The sequence below is a fragment of the Limanda limanda genome, chromosome 23 (genome assembly GCF_963576545.1).
Source record: "Limanda limanda chromosome 23, fLimLim1.1, whole genome shotgun sequence".
Taxonomy (NCBI): Eukaryota; Metazoa; Chordata; class Actinopteri; order Pleuronectiformes; family Pleuronectidae; genus Limanda; species Limanda limanda.
Window position 1 is genome coordinate 4,673,171 of NC_083658.1, and position 20,543 is coordinate 4,693,713.

The 20,543-nt window shown below is 44.7% G+C and overlaps 2 protein-coding genes across 2 annotated transcripts in view; one reads left to right on the forward strand and one right to left on the reverse strand.

The window, feature by feature from the left end:
• Positions 1 to 396: 396 nt before the first annotated feature.
• Positions 397 to 19,035, reverse strand: LOC132996612 (gamma-aminobutyric acid receptor subunit alpha-5-like). The gene is made up of 9 exons (XM_061066926.1): positions 18,965 to 19,035; positions 18,234 to 18,358; positions 16,932 to 16,999; positions 15,834 to 16,054; positions 10,812 to 10,894; positions 7,302 to 7,445; positions 1,855 to 2,007; positions 1,445 to 1,656; positions 397 to 696 (listed from the first exon to the last, which is right to left on the reverse strand). Exons 1-9 carry the CDS (start codon positions 19,018 to 19,020, stop codon positions 397 to 399), a joined length of 1,362 nt encoding a protein of 453 aa, XP_060922909.1. The 5' UTR covers positions 19,021 to 19,035.
• The window catches only part of LOC132996611 (gamma-aminobutyric acid receptor subunit beta-3-like), a 49,883-nt gene continuing 32,751 nt past the window's right edge, over positions 3,412 to 20,543 (forward strand). Inside the window, exon 1 of the mRNA XM_061066923.1 lies at positions 3,412 to 3,563. Coding sequence (XP_060922906.1) covers positions 3,412 to 3,563 — 152 coding nt within the window. The remainder of the gene's footprint in view (positions 3,564 to 20,543) is intronic.

The following is a 20,543-nucleotide window of genomic DNA, read 5'->3' on the forward strand; positions in this document are numbered from 1 at the left end:
TCTCCAAATGCTCGAAGCAATGATTGACATGTACATCGGCATCAAGAAATAGAGGAGTCCTTGGTTTTCCCTTGTTTTCCAGGAGAGCGTCATGCAAACTGCAGCAGGAAAGATGAGAAAAAAAGCAAAGCACCTGTCGATCGTCTGAAAGCAGTTTCTTTGTGACCGAGCAGGTTTTTTTAGACCGCGAATAACAGGACAAGGATTCTGTCGCAGCCTTGCATCCAATTCAAAGTGCCTGAAATGGATAGTTGAGTATAGTTTTTGTTCTTCAAGAGCAGATTTTTTTTTTTTTGTCTAGGGCAAAGACCTTAGAGCAACTCCTTTCCTTTTTGTCCACCCACTCTCACTTCCTCCCCCTGCACAAACTTCTCCGTCTCCGAGAAGGAAAAGAGATTACGTGGAGGTGACCACTCCTTTCACCACCGGTTCCCTGTTGAGGTACGTGGCCCAGTAGACCAGGTTGAAGGTTCCGAACAGCACGGGGAACACTATCCGCGACATCTTGTCGATCTTGCTGACGCTGTTGTAGGTCTTCTTGGGGTCCACCATCTTGGTCTCGGAGGTCCGGAGCTGCACCGACGTGGTGTTGGAGATGGTGGAGATGGACACGTCCTTGTTGAGGTTGGGGGTGTAGTTGACGCCGGCCGAGCAAACGTTGTTGGGCTTTTTGGAAAGCACCATGGGATCTCGTTTCTGCAGCGGGACAGAGAACAGAAGAGAGTTAGTTCTGAATCTGTCTTGTACCCATGTTTAATCCATGCTCATCACCTGTGTTTCTGACCTGAGATAGTCAATGTGTTTTGTTTTGTCTGGAATCATTAGAGATTTTACAGAGCCGAGACATTTCTGGCAAAACATTCTGGAGAAATGTGGGCTTCTGGGTGTGATTGAATATGACTGAGGGAGCAGCAGGATTCCCACTGATGGTCTGATTCTTATTCATGATGATTTCAATATGCAGGTATAAGTTTAGTGCCGCTGCTGATCCTGAGGATCTCTAGTTATATTCAAATATCTGGAATTCAATCTGGTCGTAGTTTTCACTGTGATTAACGTACTTGTCATTTGTTTACATTCTGAATAAAAATCTAGAAATTAGTACATAAAGCATTAAGTACTCAAAAGGCACGTCTGGCAAGAATAAGTGTTATAATATGGGATAGTACTGGATACAAGGCTTTTACAGCAGCCTCACAAAATGGCACAGATAATTCCGTTACCGTGAAAAGTAAAGACGATAAAGTCAGACACAGTAAAAACCAACTTCAATCAAACCAACCAGGTAGTTTGTAAGGTAGAGAATCAGTGTGGAAAGTACAGTGTCCTTAGGAAAGTGGTTGTCGGTGATGAAACCTCTAAAGTAGACTCACGTCTACATGGTTTGAATTCTAATAGATTCCGGGGCCTTTGAAATAGTTAACTTCTCTCCCACGAGCGTTACCTTCGGGTGCTGTGCTTCCAGAGCCTTCTTTCCGTCCCAGGCCCAGCTCCTCTTGGTGAAGTAGTTCACCGTGGCGAACTCGATGAGGGCGGAGAAGACGAAGGCGTAGCACACGGCGATGAACCAGTCCATGGCTGTGGCGTAGGCCACCTTGGGGAGCGAGTTCCTGGCGCTGATGCTGAGGGTGGTCATGGTCAGGACCGTGGTCACGCCTGCGTGCAAACAACAGGACGTGGCGAGATGAAATTGAGTTTATACAAACCGACACTTTAATAACTCTTAACTGCCGGCTGGTGCAGTGCTGCTCAGTTATTAGTCCTCCTGGTGTGAATGTGCACGGCAGCAATATTACACAAATAAATAAAATGTTTGCTTTTTAACAGAATAAGTAAATACGCATCCTCACTCACCAAAGACGGTTCTCGCAGGAACCGATTCACGGTTCAGCCAAAACGAGACCTGGGACAGGATGACCGTCATGAAGCAGGGCATGTACGTCTGGATGACAAAATAGCCAATCTTCCTCTTCAGGTAGAAGTGGGCCATCATCACGGTGTACTGTCCTGAGGGGGGGGGGGGCGGGGGGGACATGAAAGAGACATGAAGTCAGACAGGGACGAGAGACCATGCAAGAGGGAAGATGTCTGCTAATGATGGAGATGTGTGCTTTGAGCTAAACCACAATCAAGAACAAAGTGTTCATCTTGTACAAGCACCACCACCCCCCCCCCCACCCCCACCCCACCTCCCTCCTGCAATTTCAGTAATGAAATAATCAGAGGTGGAACATTCAACAACCGGAGCTGGGATGAAGAGAACATCTCATATTCAAATCCATTATTAAACTGAAAAAACAAGCCCGAAGTGGTTTCACTTACTGCGAGAACTTGACAATAGATTATTGTTATTATGCTGTTAATGTCTGTGATTCAACAATGGAGCGACGGCATTAGGAGCTAAACCCAGAGTGAGAGATGGAGAGAGAGAGAGAGAGAGATGGAGTGAAAGACAGGGGACACAATATTCAGTTAAACAAGTGAAGATTGCATTTGAGGCTTTAAAAAATCCTCTCGCCAGCAGCAGTGTGCGACTGTGAGCGCTGGTAAACTATGAAAAATCCAATGACCGTGCTCCACACACCAGAGCACATGTACACAAGCTCTCTCTCCCTCCCTCTCTCACACACACACACAACACACACACACGCAAAGTAATACACAAGGCTTTCTCCCTGGGCAAAATCCGATTTTTGAACCTCCCTAATCCCTGGTTACAATCTGCATCCTGCCATCAGTGAGGGAGAGAGAGGGAGTAAAGGGGATGGGATGAGGGAGGGAGGGAGGGAGGGTGAGGGGGGGTGAGCCTTCCTGTCCTGGGATCCTAAGCCCCGCCTACCCGGCCCTGCCAATCCAGGCATGGAGACACGCACACAGACACTACACACAAACACACACACACACACACACACATGAAGACTGATTCCTCCCTGCTGACGGCCACGACACCTCAACACGCACTGGGAGCCGCGGAGGAGAGGGACACTGCTGCTGGGATGGAGGGGGGGGTCGACCGTGTGGACATTTCCCTTCTCATGTTGTCTTCCTGTGATCTGGCAGCTGCTGGTGGAGTGATGATCAAAGATTCCTGTCGGGATTGGCTGGCGTGCGAAGGGAAGAAGAAAGTGCTCGGTGGCCATCGACTGGCGGCCGCCTGAGAGTGAGGGAAACCGCTTTGTCCTGCGGGCGTCTCTCTCTCTCTTCTGAGCCCGAGGACGGACAATACACACAAGCACCAGCTGCCACTGCCATGCCTGGGTCAGGAGGTCCCAGACACCAGTAGCTCCTACTGGGACCCCATCACCCGGGCCCTCTGACGCCCTCATGACTCCAGGCCGCCTGGCCCACATCCCGGACACGTCCAGGCGCTGCCGACCTGGGACACCCCAGGGTCAACTTTGCCTTTGATGAATGGATCCCGACAGGACTGGGGGCCAAGGAATGAGGAGGACCATGTTCCCCTGGTGGATCTTACTGCTTTTCTCCCAAGGATTTGTATTGCACAACGTCCGAGGGGAACTTCCGTTTATAGCGGGGAATAACGCCGCCATGCTGGTGAACTGGTGAGTAGGGAAAACGCCGACTAACACGTCTAAATGAATGATTGTCCCCTGGTGTCTCTGATGAGTTGCTGGATAATAATCCAAAGCTCACCATTCCTTCCAAGTCCCACAAGCCCCTTGCTGTGCTACACCTCGTCTACTTTGAGAGTGGAGAGTTATTTCAGGAAACACTCTGTCTGAGCCAGAGCAAGTCATGTCTTTAGAAACCTGTGGACTAATCTGCTCCTTCGTGTCCTCGGACGGGAGTGAGGTCAAAGATTACACGTGCTAACGCCACAACCATCTGATATCTGCTGCTTTCTACCTCCCGACACCAGGTTTCAAGATTTACGACCTTTATCATCCGGCATCAAAACAAATTTAATCCATGGAAGAGGCAGGGCCATGTTTTTGTTGAGGCCCTGGTTTCCTGAGCCGGTTCCAGACGAGTGAATCATTAAGTGGCAGCAGTTTTGAATTTCAGATTTGCAGCCGCTTCATTACTTTGTCTAGACCCGATGAAACAGCAGGCGACCGTCTGACTTCTTTTAATCAAGCAGGGGAACGACTGATAACTGCAGGTGACAGCTCACTTGTGTCTCTGTCTTTTATCAGAGCGAAGACAAACCCCCCCCGGCCTTCACACCCCCACCTCCCACCTCTGCTTGTGTCTGTTGTCCCTAATAGAAAACATGTGTTATCTCTGGGAGGCCCTGCTGGGATTGACACCCCTGAGTTCCATATTTTTTACCTCTCAGGTCATCTTGAAACTCAATATTATTTAAAATACAAACCTAAATATATAGTTGTGTTGCAGGGACATGCAAAAAAAGAACTGTTAGAAGTTGTTGGTAAAAGCTAGCAATCGATTCCAAGCCTGTAAATATAAAATCAAACCACATTGTGTTGTTGTGGCATAAATAACGTTGTGTGCGACCGTGATAAGCAAAGACGTACAGGAAGTAAATTAACCTACTGGACCCAATGTGACCCCTCCCGCCCCCCCTGAGCTGAAACTCATCAGAAATCTCCACCACTGATTTGGACGTTTTCCAGACAGAAGCTTTGAGCTGCATGAGCGATGATTCGCTGCCTTTAGTGCATCAGTTTAATGGAATTCTGAGAGAATGTTCAGCAGTTTTGGGAAAAAGTCGGAGCAGCAGATGGAAGTTTGAGGCGTCGGTGCAAACCAGGTCGATGTCAAGTTAACGCACAGACGCACGGAATGAATACAAACACAATCACCTCAGACTGGGATTAAACCTGGAAACAAAGTAAATGATGGATTTCTGTAAAGTAAAACATAAAATTAAGGACAAAGAAGAACTGAGATGGTAAAATGATTCGGTTCATTTTGAAGCATCATCCATCCAAACATCCGTTAGCTAAAGGCCGGAGAACCAAGACACAAGGAGGAAATGCAAACTCAACACAAACACCGGGAATCCAACCAACAACCTCTTTGCTGTGAGGCGTCACTGCAGCTCTAAATATTTTCAATGGAACTGAACAAAAAGGACCTAGAACGATGCTTTATCCCCAAAACAGTGAATGGAAAATATGTGTGTAGCATAACTGTGTTTAAAATAAAAAAACTCCCAAAGGGAAAGTTTTCATCAAAGTATAGTTTAATCGAATTTAACGTCAAATAACTAAATAAAAAAAAAATATATAATTAAAGTTTATTGCAAGGAAAGCTGCACGAAGTCCTGATTGTGTTTAACATTCAAAAATAATTCATAATTTAATGTGTTAGTGTTTTATCACCTGACTGCAAACCAGTGAACAAACCAGCTCAGCAGCCCAACGTCAACCAAACGAACCCAGTCACCCTCGGCCTCCAGCCCCAGGTCGGCCAGCACAGCTTTTTTATTTTCTGTTGTGGTGCATGAATAAAAAAAAAAAAAAATGTTGGGGAGGGAGGGGGGGAAATCCACACTTTTAATAATGATTCTGCTCGAAACTGGAGCGAAGTGTAATACAGTTCCGTTTTACATAAGAGTATTAAGCAGATGCCTTTCAACGCCCCCACCCCCACTGCCCCCCCTCCCAGCCACCCACCCCCTACCCCACGTGTCAAAGCAGCGCTGTCCAATTCCAACACACACACACACACACACACACACACATTTCTTCTTCCATCTTTGTAAAGAACCTCCGTTACATTTTAAGTTTGAATTTTTATACTCTATTCATTTTATTTCTCTACTAGAACTCTGTAGAACTGTATTAACTACTTTATTTCTCGATCGCCCTTAAACCTAACTCCCCCCCCCGACGCTTTTTCACCCGCCATCGTGACGCCACTTGTCCTCGTGAAGATGAACGTACACGAGCACACATCCACAACACACAGAGACACACAAGGGGGACGGCCCACCAACCAATCCCTGGCTGATCTGTGATGTCATCTTCTTATGCAAAGGCTGATGGGTGGTTGGATGGAGGATTAACCCGAGGTCTCAGGTCTCTCGCTGGCTCAGTGTGTGTGTGTGTGTGTGTTTGTGTGTGTGTGTGTGTGTGTGTGTGTGAGCGCGTGCACGTGGGCTCATGCAGGGATAAGTGTTGTTGGACAGGGCTGTCCGGGCCTGTAGACAGCTGGTTGTGTGAGGGATAGGCTACTCTCCTCCACTCGCCTCCACTCATTGACTCTGATCTCCTGATAATGTTTCCCACATTTACTCCCGGCCCTCGCACGCCCATCTCTCTCCACACAGGGTTGATCTTTTCTAATCTAGAATTAGTTACATCACGTTATTTGGTATTACACTTATCGAGACCGGGGGGAAGTATGAAATGTGTCGTCTGTAAGAAACGTGAAGAATAGGAGGAGGTTTGATGAAAGACCTGGTGGCTCTGGATCTTTCTGCTCGAGGTTTCTTTGGTTCATTAAATATAATATAAAGTGGTAAAAGCAACGTTGTGCTGCAGCTGAGTCGGCTTTTTTTTAATGTGCAGGAATCTGTTGTGACTCGTTAACCTGCGAAGCCGTTACTTCCTGAAGGGAGGCGATCTGTAGACCTGGGACAATAACACTGAATCTGTGTTCTATAGGAAACACCATCCTCATACTGTCGTGACTGTAACTTGATATTTGTGTTAAATCCTTTTCAAAAAACTTTCTAGTACAACAAAACCCATAAAAGGTTAAAAACTAACAGTACTCAATGTGTTTCCTGTAAAGATGAATCAGTAGCTTCAGAAGTAACTTAGACATGAGAACATATAGTAAAGTATCATCAGTGCATTCCATAGAAACTCATTTTCTCTGCTACAGTTTGTGTTATATATATATATATTGATGTTATACAGAAGCAGTTTGTTTCTATTCACCAGCATCACATTTTTTAGACAATCAAAAAGCCCCATCCTTCAGGATTAACAGGAACTATTGTTTCATAAAAGTGTCTCAGAACTACTGTGCTATTATTTGTACTTTAATTCCTGCTCTTATTGCAGCACTACTATAACTATGACTTCATTACTGTTAGTACTCTTTAAATACTACAACACAGTAATAGAGCAACTTGCAGTAGAAGGTTCTGTGTCACTTCTGAGGGATGATATCAGATTCCTTCTTTTCAGCTCCACATTATCCAGAAGAATCATGAAAGTCAAAGTGTTTTACAGGATTTTGTAGTACTTTGTGCTTCTTGTAGTATTATGACCTTTCTTTCTTCAATACTGCGATACCACTTGTATCTCAGTCTACCCTTGTTACTGTAGGATCATGAGTTATAGAGCAGTCATTGCACACACCTCTGCTGGTGTGTATGTCCTCTGTGCCGGCGGTCTGGCCGATCAGATGATACTGGTTGAGTCTGGAGCCGTCCTCGGCCACCACCACAGACTTCGCCGCTCCCTGAGTCCACGTGTACACCACCTCCGACACCGGATAGGCATCTGAGAGGCACAGAGGGGGGGGAGCAGTTGAAATTAAATTGTGCATTAAGACATTTTTCATTCAAAATGCATATGAAGCATTGCAAAAACTATTTTATTAGAAACCCGTCCGAGGCCATTTCAACCCGTGGTCCATCATCTCATGTGTTTATCAGGTTGTGGCGATGCACTCGTTTATCTCGTAGTTTTTGATTACACCTCAGGCTTCAAGCCAACAACAGATTTCTGCTCGCATGTCTGTGTATGAGCGGCGGATGTTTGAGTGTATTTTTGTTGAGAGCACACTTGTGGGTCAGCGGTGATCTCCACTGTCAGCAGCAGGAACCAGACCCAGTCAGATTAACTCTAATGTGTTGCATCACACTCTGTAGCCTGTCCTGCTCTCTCATATATTTATGTAGAATCCTGCACAAACAAATCGATCCGTCATCTTGGGGATGAAATATGGGGACATGGAGAACTGTGCCTGGAGAGATGGTTCATAGTTACTGGTTTTAAATCTGGACTGGCATGCTTCTGTCTTTCCGGTCTCTTTTATTGGTTCAGGTGACATATCAGTTTTATGAATGAACTCTATATAAATAACTTTAACTTTATTGATATATATATTCTTTTGAAAAGTGTGTTTGTATGTGTGTTCTAGGACTGATCTCACTTTACTGACAGGCCTATTTAAAAAATATGGATGGTCAATTTTCTATGGCCATAAATGAACTTAAAACATTAATGTATAAAACACAGGAGAAACCAAACCTAAACGTTAAAGATATTTAAATGTTTGCTCCTTCTCCTGCTGACTGATCCCAGAGCAGCTCCTGCAGTGTTTCCGGTCGGCAGATCACATCCTGACTTCAGTGTTTCCACTCTGGCTGCTCACTTGGCAGCTGATACTGCTGTGCAATATACCTCGTGTTTAAATTCGGCCACTGTCAGGCCAAAGGCCGGGGCCTTAATTGGAGGGTAGTTTGGGATAAGGGATTATTGGTGAATTTCATTATGCACAGGAGCTTTGACTTTGGCAGGCGAGCGGCTGCACCTGTGCCAACTTTTCCACAGTTCCCACTAAAGCTGTGCAGCTCCCGCCTCCGGTATGAGGCTGCAAGTCGGCCCAAGTCATCACTTACTCTCCAGCCTCGCTCTCTGAATGGAGCTGCATGATAATCTGCGGTGAATCAGCTCACTTCCACAGGGCTGGCTCCTGGTCAGATCAATGAAGTGAGAACTAGACTGTTAAATAAACTAATGTAGGGGCCATTTTCAGTGTCTTGACATTTATCTGCTTTCTCTGGTCTCCCACAAGTGCTGGGCAACTGCGTCCATTTAATTAAACACGATTTGATTGGCCGGTGCCTCCGTTGCTACGTGACCTCTGCCAATCCAATCCTGTAAAATGCCAAATAGGAGGCGGAGGCAGCTGGCGAACCCGGCGTCTGTTGAGCTGGTTGTGGATATTAAAAAAGTGGAATTTGGGGAAATCCAGCAGATGTTAGGCTGTCGTTAAAATTTAAATTAAGATTGACTGATCGTCATCTGGTGACTCAGACATTAATATCTTTGAATATAAAAAGGCTCCAGGAACGTAGTGAACATGAGGTGATTCCCTGCACATTTTCAGTTGGATCTTTGTGGGTTTGAAGCACAGCTGCTGTTCAGAGGACTGGTTTTTGTTCATTGTGCAGCATCATCACCGAAAAGCTTGTGCACGTCACAGATCTGTCAATAACTGTAATCGTGCATTGTTTTTCGGGGAGACAGACTTTATCTTTTGCAGCTGTTCTCCTCTCTGTGTGATTCGTCTCTCCGACCTGTGGCCTTCTGCTGAGGCACATTTTGTTTCCTTGTCAACGTTCCCATGTTATTTTTCTCTCTGACGCACCGGCAATTATTTGGTGCATCAACACTGAGTCACCTCACCTAGTGGTTCAAGTACTTTTTGTCTTTTTCAAGTACAAGAATATAAACTGAATTGCAGTGAATTGCAAAGTTACTGGTGAAGCTGAATGTCATTAGCTTCAATGTGCCAACATGTTTGAATCCATTTAATATTAGTTAATCTTGTATAATTACAGTTATAAATAATTGGTGGAAAGACAGAAACCTTGACAAACAAGAGATATATAGAATCACACACTATGGGCTATAAATACTAGATTAGATAAGGAAACTGCCTATTTTTTGTAATGTCACCATTTCTGCTTCATATGGAGCTTAACGATCAGATCTGGACACTGGAAAAGAGACAGATTTGATGGCTTCTCTTGACTGGGAGACACGTTTCATATCCTTTCCAGTGCAGTGAAGGTCTAGCCCTGTGGTAGAGGCTCTGTATGTAAAGCTGCAGCCTAGCGTGAGGCTCCCTGAGGATAACGGTCCAATCAGGAGCTGGTCAGGTCAGAGCGAAAGGTCAGCGAGTGTCAGCGCTTCAGGACAAAACTGAAGCAAATGAAAACACAGACCCCCCCCCACACTGGGATTCAGGACCTTGTTCAGATACAGTGTTGCCTTCAACACATTATTCCCATTATACACTTACACCTCTCACCTGCGAGCGTTGCACTTGAGGTGATTAGATCAGCGTTTGCCATGGGAAGGCCCAGCAGCGCCTTACCACATAATTGGATTGTAGTCAAATGTGCTTCTGTTGCATAGTAAATGTGGTCGGAGTGCGTCTCGCTGAAATCTGGGGATAAGAGCCTCATCCTTTTAGCCCGAGAGGCTCCCGAGGTGTGGCATTCAGCCAGATCTGTCTTTAAATACCCCCAGGGACACTCGGGTTTCTGCACCGGTCCTCGCTGGTAGGACACACGGTCAGGCCATCCTGTTAAGAAGGCATCGGGGAAAACCCTTCCGATCACTGGCCTAATTAAGTGTTGAGGGACAAGCAGTAATCTACTCTTCTCTCTTCTCCTGCTTGCTTCATTTTAATGGTTGTTCCGAGGGAAGACCATAAAGTCAACCATAATATAACATATTCATTTAGTCAAGGAACTGTCATCGTACTTGTGTGTCTTCTTGAGCTCATACTTTGGTTTTGTGGACTTTATTTAATACTGAATGTGCTTGAATTTGGTTATTGAATGAGACTGTGCAACTCTAAAATACAAAAATAACACATATTCCCCTCTTCCGAAACAGAAAACAGTTGTTTCAGTAGAACTCGCACAGTCTTAAAAGTTGCAATTGTGACTGAAATGCAAACACAGCGATCCACACAATAATCTGCCAAAGAAGCAATGCATTAATTACACATTCTTTGCTGTTTTTGTTCTCTAAATCTGGATTTGACTGCGTTGCACGGTGCAGGATAATAGCTGGGATTAGTATATTTTAAAGGACAAAGTACATTTAAAAATAGATTTTACTTACAGCTGCCAAACTTGAGAGGGCAGGCGTGTGCGTCCATGGGGAAATCCTCCAGCTGCATGGGGCATTCTGCTGATATGGTCAGTCTAAGACAAAGCAACGCAACACATGCATTAGCCATCATTTTGAATTGTCTCTCTTTGTCTGTTCAGCATTTAAACATGTATTTATCAGTTAAACCTCTGATTCATTGCTACTTACATCACAGGAATGGCTGTAATTGCCGAGTCGCTAAAATTACAGAGGAGCGAACGCAATTAGAAGGAAGGTTGTGACTTGACTGTATTTACAATAACAACTATTAAACAACCCTATAGGAAAAAGAACACAACACAGAAGAGAGAGGTGGAATCAGATGTAAAGTTAAAGTCCAGATTATTATTTTCTAAACTGAGTTAATACTTTTCAATGGAAGCAAGTAGAACTATAAATGAATTTGGTTGCAACAACTTTATGTAATTGATGACTTTATTAATGGAAAACGAATCGTTTAGAAAAGCTGAATTCTAGATAAACTAAAGTACTTTGTTAAGAAAGATGTTTGGGTTTCAAGGTTGTGAAAACCCTTCTCCAGCATTGCTTGATAATCCAGGAGACTTCTCCAAAAGTTTATTTAAATCGACTGATTTCAAGCATTCTTAACTTATTCCATCAGTAATAATTCAGTTGCAAATATTAGTGTTTACAGTTGTGCGTGTTCTAATCGCAGTAATGAATATCAGTATGATGACATCAGTACAGTTTTGAACAAAAGTTAACCTGTGATTATAAATACTAACAAATCCCAGTTTCTTCCGTTCAGGTGTACATTTTTATACTTGTCATTCATTAATATTTCCCCCCAAAATAGTAAAATGGTTCAGTTTCATGAATAAAAGTCTGTCAGTGCCACTTTATTCCATTCCAGTGACAACACTACCACCTGGTGGCCACATTGTTTATTGGGTTTCCCCATAAAAGAGGCTGGAAACCTCAGTGTTTTTCTCTATGAACCTCACAAGTCCTTTTTTAATCTGTTCTGCCCACTCAGCATCTTTTTCCTGTTATCATATTAATCAACCGTCGTTACATAGACAGATCTGACTCTAACTCTTCTGAACTCCCACTGGGTTTTCTTCCTCCTTGCATGGTGATAAATAATAACACAGATGGAAACCAGTGCAGAAAACATATATTTCTTTTACAGATTTATTGTGCATTGGCTTGTTTTTCTGCTTCAGCCACCCACATTAGTTCAAGGAGTAAAAAGGTAAATTATAATCTTCACGACAACTGTGTAGCAAAAATCCTCTGGGGACAAATTTTTCCTCTTTCTGCTCCCGGACCTCCTGCACCTACAGGATCAGTACGAGGTTTCTCGCAATTACATCAGGCAGGCGAACCAATCAGAGCGAGGAGGGAGCCTATAGACACGACTGTTTCTTGCTTTCCACATCGGTGCAGGATTATTCATTTGTGTTATTGTGTGGACAACAGCGAAAGGAGTGAGCACGGAGGAAAGGAAGAAAGGTCTGGAAGGAGAACGTGGCCGTTGGAGCATCTTGTAATTATTCACGTGGCCTTTCCCCAACAGGACAAATAGTTCCTGTATTTGTGTCCCATTGTTGGTGAAGTAAATATTGGGGTGAAGCAGCAGATTAGAATAACTCCCATGATTCTGTGGGGTGTCAGGATCCTGTAGTAAATACAAATTGCACACAATCATAAATATCAGTCCCCCAAATGTGCCAGATTTTCGAGAGGTTAAGTAAATGGAACAATCCTGGAGCCACCTACTGATCCGGATCTGCACTAATTTTTAAATGGGCTCTTCCTTGGCTCATGCCTAGGGTTGCAAAGGGGCGGAAACTTTCCGGAAACTTTCCATGGGAAGTTTAGCTCGGGAATTTTGAAAAAAAATAAAATACGCAAATTAAACACAAGTAATAATAAAAACATGATTCGAAACTCTATTGTAAAGATGTATGGAATGCAGCACACGCTGCATGTTGAGTTTCAACCCTCCACTGTGCATCCTTCCATCACATGCACAGATAACTCCCAGCATCCTTCACTCTACAGCAGGGCTATTGAGGCCTGCTGCAGAGTGAAGGACTAGTCAGGTAAGTTTCCATGATATTACTGGGGAAAATATATTAGCATGCTGATTGAGGATTGTTCATCTGTTCATCTAGCCTATTTCCATTCATTTATCCATCAATTGTAAAATATGTTTACAGACGATTCCAATTGTTTGGCTAACTATTTATATCTCTGGCATTATATTAGCGTTTTTTACAAACTTTTTTCTCATCTTATTCTACAGAACAATGCCACGTGCACTATCTCATGTGTGGAGACATTTCACCCCATCCAATGCAGAAGGAAAGGCTGTGTACATTTGCAAATACTGTGCAGAGACCTATGTTAAGAATGACACAACGATGCAGAAGCTTATAGTCAAGTGCCCAAAGTTTCCTCAGGACTCAAATCAGCCTATGACAAAACAAAATGTTTATATTTATGTCTGTATATGACAAGGTAAATACAGTTAGTATAAATTACCCACAACATTTCCAGTTTATTCCCGTAAATTCCTGTATATTCCCATGGAAAGTTTCCAACTTTGAATATTCCCGGAATTTTGCAACCCTACTCATGCCCCACCCCTCCACAGAATATCATGAAAATCAGATCAGTAGTTTTTGCATATTCCTGCTCACTAACACACAAACGCAGAGGAAAACATCCCCTCCTCTATACGTCGTGATTCAAGTTGTATAGTGTCAGATGTTTTTTTTTATAGCCCTGCAGCTCCGGCCTTAATAACTCATAGTTCCATGTTCCATGTCTGAAGCTCACCAGTGTGGAGGCTCGACTGGGAACAGGAACGGGAACAACCCAACTGTGCCTAACGATTATGGCGTTGTAAAGCGCTCGCTCTGCGGTAACACACACGTTCACAGCAGCTAATAAAGCCGTGTACATGTGGCAGCCTATCAGGTCCGTGGCTGTAATGGCCCGGCATCAACCCTGTGTGCATTAAGAATGCATGGGGTCCTGATAAATTATCCATGGAGACAAATGCCTGGAAATCTGCTCCGTGAAACCGAGCGCTCCTCGGCAGAGGGAACGCTTTCAAACGGGCGAGCGACACAATCACACTCAGTCAGGAGAGAGAGGCGAGGGAGGGACGTTCACTGACAGCCGTGTGTGTCTGTGTGTGTGTGTGTGTGTTAGAGTGATATTTGTAATCAACACTGACATGGTTGGTACATGCATTTTCAGAATGTGTCTGTGTTGAGAGTGTAAACCTCTGTAATGTCAGGGTTGATCCCATGGGCCTGTGGGCATATGCTGCTTTAACTGCATGTGTGTGGGTCTGTGTGTGTTTGTGTTTGTGTGTTAACCTATTGTTTGATTAGAGCACAACTAGTGTTGTAGTGTGTTTGGGTTTTGTAATTCAATGAGAATAAAAGTTATGAGAATAAAGACTTATTTTGAATATAGTATCTTTCACGCAGCGTTAAATCACGAGTTTAATCTCGTACTGTGACGTCTCTACTCTGATGATATTGTGATTTTAAGTGGAATTTATTTTAGTCGTAGAGTAGATGGATGAATACAAAACAAGGAATGACTGACATGCGGAGCAAATGGGCCTAAAGAGAAACCAGTGCTGTACCCTGCAAGTACCCAGATGGCCTGTGTGTGTGTGTGTGTGTGTGTGCACTTGTGTGTGTCTGTTTGTGTGTGTGTGTGTGTGTGTGTGTGTGTGTGTGTGTGTGTGTGTGTTTATGCTGCCTGTGGTTAAGCTCTGCTGGTAATGACAGACACGGGACTGTAACAATCAGACGATTAAAGGCAACCTACTGCTGCTTCATTTCTAATGTGGCAGCCATTTTTAACTTCCCTCTCCCTCTCTGTCGCTCTCTCACACGCACACAAACACACACACACACACACAAACACACACACACACACACATGCGCGTCTTCCCTTTCAGGTACAAGCGCACGTATGCAAAGATTTCCATAAAACTCCACATATGTAAATGAACGCACACACGTCCACGCAATCCCTCCCTCGTTAAGCCTCGAGGTCAGAGGTCGGCGTCACTACAACTGATTAACATGCTTGACACCCGCAGTGTGTGTGTGTGTGTGTGTTTGGTGCGTGCGACAAAGAGGTGACTATAAATACGCACGTCTTTGGATATGTATATATGTCAGGGTGGATAATCTGCCCTGGCCCCTGCATTATTCCCCCTGTGGGGGGGCCTGCTATCAGATGGAGTGCTCTCATCCGTGATACAGTCACTCTTAAGTCCTGCAGGCTACAGTAACTCCTGAGGATAAGCACAGAATTATTCTAATTCTCTGCTCCAAAGGTCAAACCGAGTCCTGGCGCTTGCACTCGCAATAATAAACCCAAATAAAATACATTTAATTGGAATACAAATTTGTATTTTTCTGTAAAATTCTCGTTTCTTGTTTTTCTTTCATATAAACAAGCATTTTTCTTTAAATAACCAGTTATCTGCACCTGTAGTTGTTTCTTCACCTATTTCCTTTTTAATTTACTGCCCAAAAAAAATACAGTTCACAATGAGGCTGCTTTTTCTCAGCAGTATTTCTTGAAAACATGCATTTACACGTGTCTCAGCATGTGTTAGAACACAGTCATGAAATATTAGAAGACATAGAAGAGAAGAAGAATTTGCAAAGAAATAATTGCTGTATTTCCCCTCTTTTTACTGTGAAGATGGGATGAAATCAAATCGCCACCAGATGTCACCATTTCTCTGTGATTTGACTCACAGGCTGTTGCTGTATCTTTCCAAGCTGTGTTGTTTTATCGGCCTTTCCGCCTGTTTATTCATTTTTACAAAATCCGACGCCCCACGTCCCTTTACTACCTTCTATCAAAAGTTGTAGGCCACACCCCTAGAAGCCGTCCTCACTTTACTTTGAGGTTCCTGCCTATGAGCAGCCTTGGATGAATCGAGGTTTGTGTAATGAGAAGCAAACCACGTGATGATCTGACCTCATGGTGTAGAGCAAGGTGCCGTCGTCCGTCAGCCTCAGCAGCTTGTTGGGCGTGGTCATGTTGTGGGCGATGGACTTCTTGCCGTTCAGGAAGAAGGTGTCCGGGGTCCAGATGTTGCTGGCGAGCAGGTTGTTGAGCGGCAGCTGCTCCATCGGCCCCTTGAAGCACAGGCGCTCGTCCTTCCAGCTCTGACGGAAGAAGACGTCGATGGTGTATTCCTGCCGCGAGCACAGATCGAGTCGTTAGAGAACTTTCCGCACATTGAACCCCATCATCATTCTACTGGCAGGGAAGCGTTTTTCAAGAGATGGCTGTTAATTTAAAGATCTGAGCTTCAGATCATCGCTCCATCTGGTGTTTATTTACCCAAAATAAGCATGTAAAGTCATACAGGGTCACGATTTGTGATTCTCGACTTATTTTTCTGTCTCAGATTCATACGATTGCCTCATAACATTTTCCGAGTTCAGTTTTAAAGGCTTATTGTGCGCTCGCTGTTACAGTAGATTCTCCTGTGTGCCTCCGTCAGTCCACAGAGAAAGAGAAATAAATACAAGGCTCCGTCCTGCAGAGTAATGACGCTGTTAGCAGTGTGACATACACACTTTTATGGACCTCAGAGCCATTCCAGCCTCTTGCCACATTTCATTAATCAACCCCGCTCCTCTTGTCGATACCTTCTCTCCAGTCAATTATTGGAAAGTAGCAGGTTTGATCACCGCGAGGGAAACGGCAGCGGTGTAATAGAAGAATTAATGAAAGAGGAGCGTTAATGCTCTTTTCCATCCAAGTGGAACCTTATAGTTCATAAGAGAATGAGTCATTCGGAACAAGTTGGAATGGTCCAGCCACTTTGGATTAGATCCTGGATGAGAAGCTGAAGTCGTCCGTGTTAGGTTTTATTTAAAAGTTTAAGGAAAAGGGGGAATTTTCAAAGACAGAACAAAGGACGGGAGTGAACGTCCAGGTAACAGTTGGGGCGGTTTCAAGGAATGTGAATATACAGTACTGACAGCAGTGTGTGTCTGTGTGTGTGTGTGTGTTTGTTCAGCTCAGTCAGTCTCAGTCTGTGTTTTTCGCGGCGGATGAACTCACCATCTCCGTGTCGGACACCGGCCCGAAGCTGGTGACGAAGATATTGGTCTTGATCTCGGTGACGTTCTCTGTTGAAGACAAACACACGAGAGGAGGTCGAGGTCAAAGAGAGACGATGAAAAGACATTTTAATCTCAGTAGATCTTAACAAGACTAATACACAAACTCGTCTTTGACACATTTGGACATCGAACGTAGAAGAAGGTCTTTAAAAATATCAGAAGGTAGCTAAATGTTTTCATTTATCAATATGTATAACACAAAGATGACAATGACTAACTGTTACATGATCAAATTTGCAAATATAGAGAATATTTTGATCGATTAAACCAGTGATCAGTTTCAATCCTGTCATTTAAACCCCCACATTGTGAATCTGGCTACAGAACAAACCAGTGCTCTCAGTAGTCGTCTCAAGATTCCTTCTGAAGATGATATACGGGAAATAAATATTTTCTTTCTGTCATTAGTGCGACTGAAGCCATCTGAAATCCCCCCCTATGCATACAGATGTGTCCCTGGCGAGCCGGGATTGGTGGAGCTGTGGAGAGCAGCTTGTTGAACGCTGAGTGAAGGCCTGAGTGTTTTGCTGCTACGTATTTATAAGCCCTCTTGTCAACGGTAGCAACCGTTACCAGGATGTGAGAGCAGGCTCTTTTTTTTTTTTGCCATGACACATCGCCAGACGATCGCCATGAAAAATCCTCGTTTCTACCTCTCACTCATGGGGACGAGTGAAGGGAAATCAGGACCAGTGACATGATGAGGGTGGGAGAGAGGGAAATCGCTGGGATAAATGCAGCGAGCGCCCATCGAAGAAAGAGCTGGCGACAATGAAAAGCTTTCATTTCAACAGCCCCTTATTAAAAGAAAAAATCTCCATCCTCCACTGGCAGTTAGTCGCCTCTCAAGGTTATCTCTGGTTGCCAGGGTGAGGAGCGTGAATGGAACCCTACAGCTCGCCGAACGCAGGCTGCGGTGGAGATGGCTTGATTGATTTACTCTCCCTCCACCATGGCGGCGGACAAGAGGAGAGAAGCTGACATACGTGTGCACTCACCTCAGCTGACGTGAGCGCAAATCTCACCCGTGTTCCTACAATTCCTAACCCTGGTGTCTGCCTCCATTTTTATTCCCATGAATAAGGGCGGGAAGTTGCAGCAGGAGATTGCAGATGGGAGGAGTCTGGGGTTAGTGGGTTAGGTTAGCTTACGCTGGGGGGGCTCGACTGTGGCTTTGATATGTGAGAATGTAAAATTGTGCTTTTGGCCCCGAAATGAGAAATAATGTCCCCCGGCAAACCTCCGAGCCCGGGCCGGAGCCGGTTGTCGTATCCGTCCAGGAGCCCGTCCAGGATCCTGGTGAAGACCGTGCTGTTGTCGTTGGTGTTCGCCTCCTTCTGAGCCTCCAAGGAGGTGGAGCAGAGGCTACGGGAACGGGAGAAGAAGAAGAGGAGGAGGAGGAGAAATGAGGAGGAACAACATCCTAGCATTAGTTTAACTGCAGGACGTCAAACAGGACACAGTTATTGTGATTAATGAGCCGGCCGCGTTAAGGACAAGCATATTGTGATTAATTGTTGAACATAAGTGCTGCTTCCAACTACCAGTGGATATAATTAAGGCTTTGACATGTGATCCAAATATAAACAAACGAGTTGCCCCTCTGAACGTGTCAGTAGAAGCATTGTGGTGAGAACATGAGGAAAATAACACTTTTGTCTTGTCTCACAAAGACAAAAGGTCACAATCTTGGAAGATCTCAAAGCCAATTGATCTGGTCTGAGGAGAGCGGGACGGTTCCAGTGATTTACCGACGGCAAAGATTCATGTATTTTTCTGCTTCTCTTGAGAGGACAAGCATCTGAAGTCGAGCTGTAGCAGCGATCACTCACAGGAGTCCTCAGCAAAAACAAAACATACGCAAATAGTCTAATTTGCTTCGATTGCAATCCGTCCCCACGCTGCTCCTGCAACTTTATGGAAAACAGGATGTAGAGAAGTCAGTGGGCATGATGAGCTGGGAGAGTTTACCTGTTCTTGCAGCCACACAGCAGCAGGAGCAGGAGGAGGACCACGAGTCTGGCCATGACTGGAATTCTGCTCACTTTCTTGTTTGGAGCTGGAACACACACACACACGCAGACAGAAGAGGAAATATCAAAGGGATGTTATAACAACACACACACAGGAACTCTTTACACACACACACACACACACACACACACACACACACACAGACACACACACAGGCAGGCAGACTATTAGGGGAATCACTAAATCAAGCGGTGGGACAGTCAATGAGGCTGAAGATGAGACGTACAAACATGGAGACTCTTCTCTGCAGTGTGACTCCCATTGTGTGAAGCTCCAGCTGCGTGTTGCAATTCACATGGGCCACCTTCCTCCTCCTCCTCCTCCTCCTCCTCCTCCTATTCCTCCTCCTCCTCCTCCTCTTCCTCCTCTCCTCCTCCTCCATCCTCCATCCTCCTCTATCCTCCACCATCACCTTTCCCATCCCCTCATCCAACATCAGCCATGCTGGGTGTGATTAAACAAAAAGAAGAAGAATGGGGGGGGTGTACCTGAATGCAGATCCACCACAAGGATGTGGTTGATTGTCTGGAGGCTGGTGGGGGGGGTCTCTCCTTCGCCGGCGTTCAGTCACCTAATCCCCGCGGCTCGTCGGTTGCCTGCCCTCCTTCTTCTTCTCTTCCTCCACCTCTCTCTCTCTCTCTCTCTCTCTCTGTGTTGTAGTGCTCTCCGTCTGCTCCTCCTCTCCTCCTCTCCTCCGTCTGGCGCCTTCAGCTGCACCGCGTCTCCTGCATCCCCCCCCTCCTCCTCCTCCTCCTCCGCAATAGCATCATCACACAGGCTTTTCCACCTCGGTCAATCCACTATGTGCATGTTTTATTTTACCTCCCCCCCCCCCCCTTTTCTCTCCTGCATGCTGCAATGGAAGGCTAATAATTTGACAATAGGTGCTCCCCATTGGTGGGTTGGGAGGAGGAGGATGCTCACTGCGGGGGGGAGGAGGGGGGTCAGATGGCGACAAAAGAAATCAAGTGCGGGTTTTTTTGATTCATTAATAGATTAAAAAAAAACACACCAGTTGCAACATTTTTTTTTTAATCAGCCTCAAGTGTCTTCACAGTCATCTTCTAACTGCGCAGGAGGAATCGGTTCATCGGTTATTGAGTCAAGTTTATTAATTTAGCTCCATATTGAGACATATTTCATCTCAAGGCTCTTTTTCCAGATTAAAAAACTATCTGCCCTGACCGTGGGGGGGCAGAGAGAAGGGAGAGAGACACAGGGAGGAGGAAGAGAGTTTAGAGAGTTTATATCTTTTTATTTATCTGCGACTTTTAGTTTTATTTCAAGTGTTTATCTTTGGCATTTAGCTGTTTTTAACCTTTTACTCATGACTTCTACACCTTTCACTCTCTCTCTTTCTCTTTGTTAACTTTACAGACTTATTACAAACACAAACATAAAGGCGAGGCAACAAAACAATATCAAGTATTGTCGCAACCACTGTATTTACAATTTCATCTTTTTTTTTTTACCTTATCAGCAAAAATAAAAAGAACACAACCAGATCCTCAGTCTA

What these genes read in the sequence shown, in the direction of transcription:
- LOC132996612 (XM_061066926.1), bottom strand. Translation starts at nt 19,020, where the DNA reads ATGGCCAGACTCGTGGTCCTCCTCCTGCTCCTGCTGCTGTGTGGCTGC. An exon ending in ACCTTGCTCTACACCATGAG is followed by an intron (nt 10,895 to 15,833) that starts GTCAGATCATCA and finishes GCTTTGTCTTAG; the next exon opens with ACTGACCATATCAGCAGAAT. An exon ending in TGGAAGCACAGCACCCGAAG is followed by an intron (nt 697 to 1,444) that starts GTAACGCTCGTG and finishes GTCCCGCTGCAG; the next exon opens with AAACGAGATCCCATGGTGCT.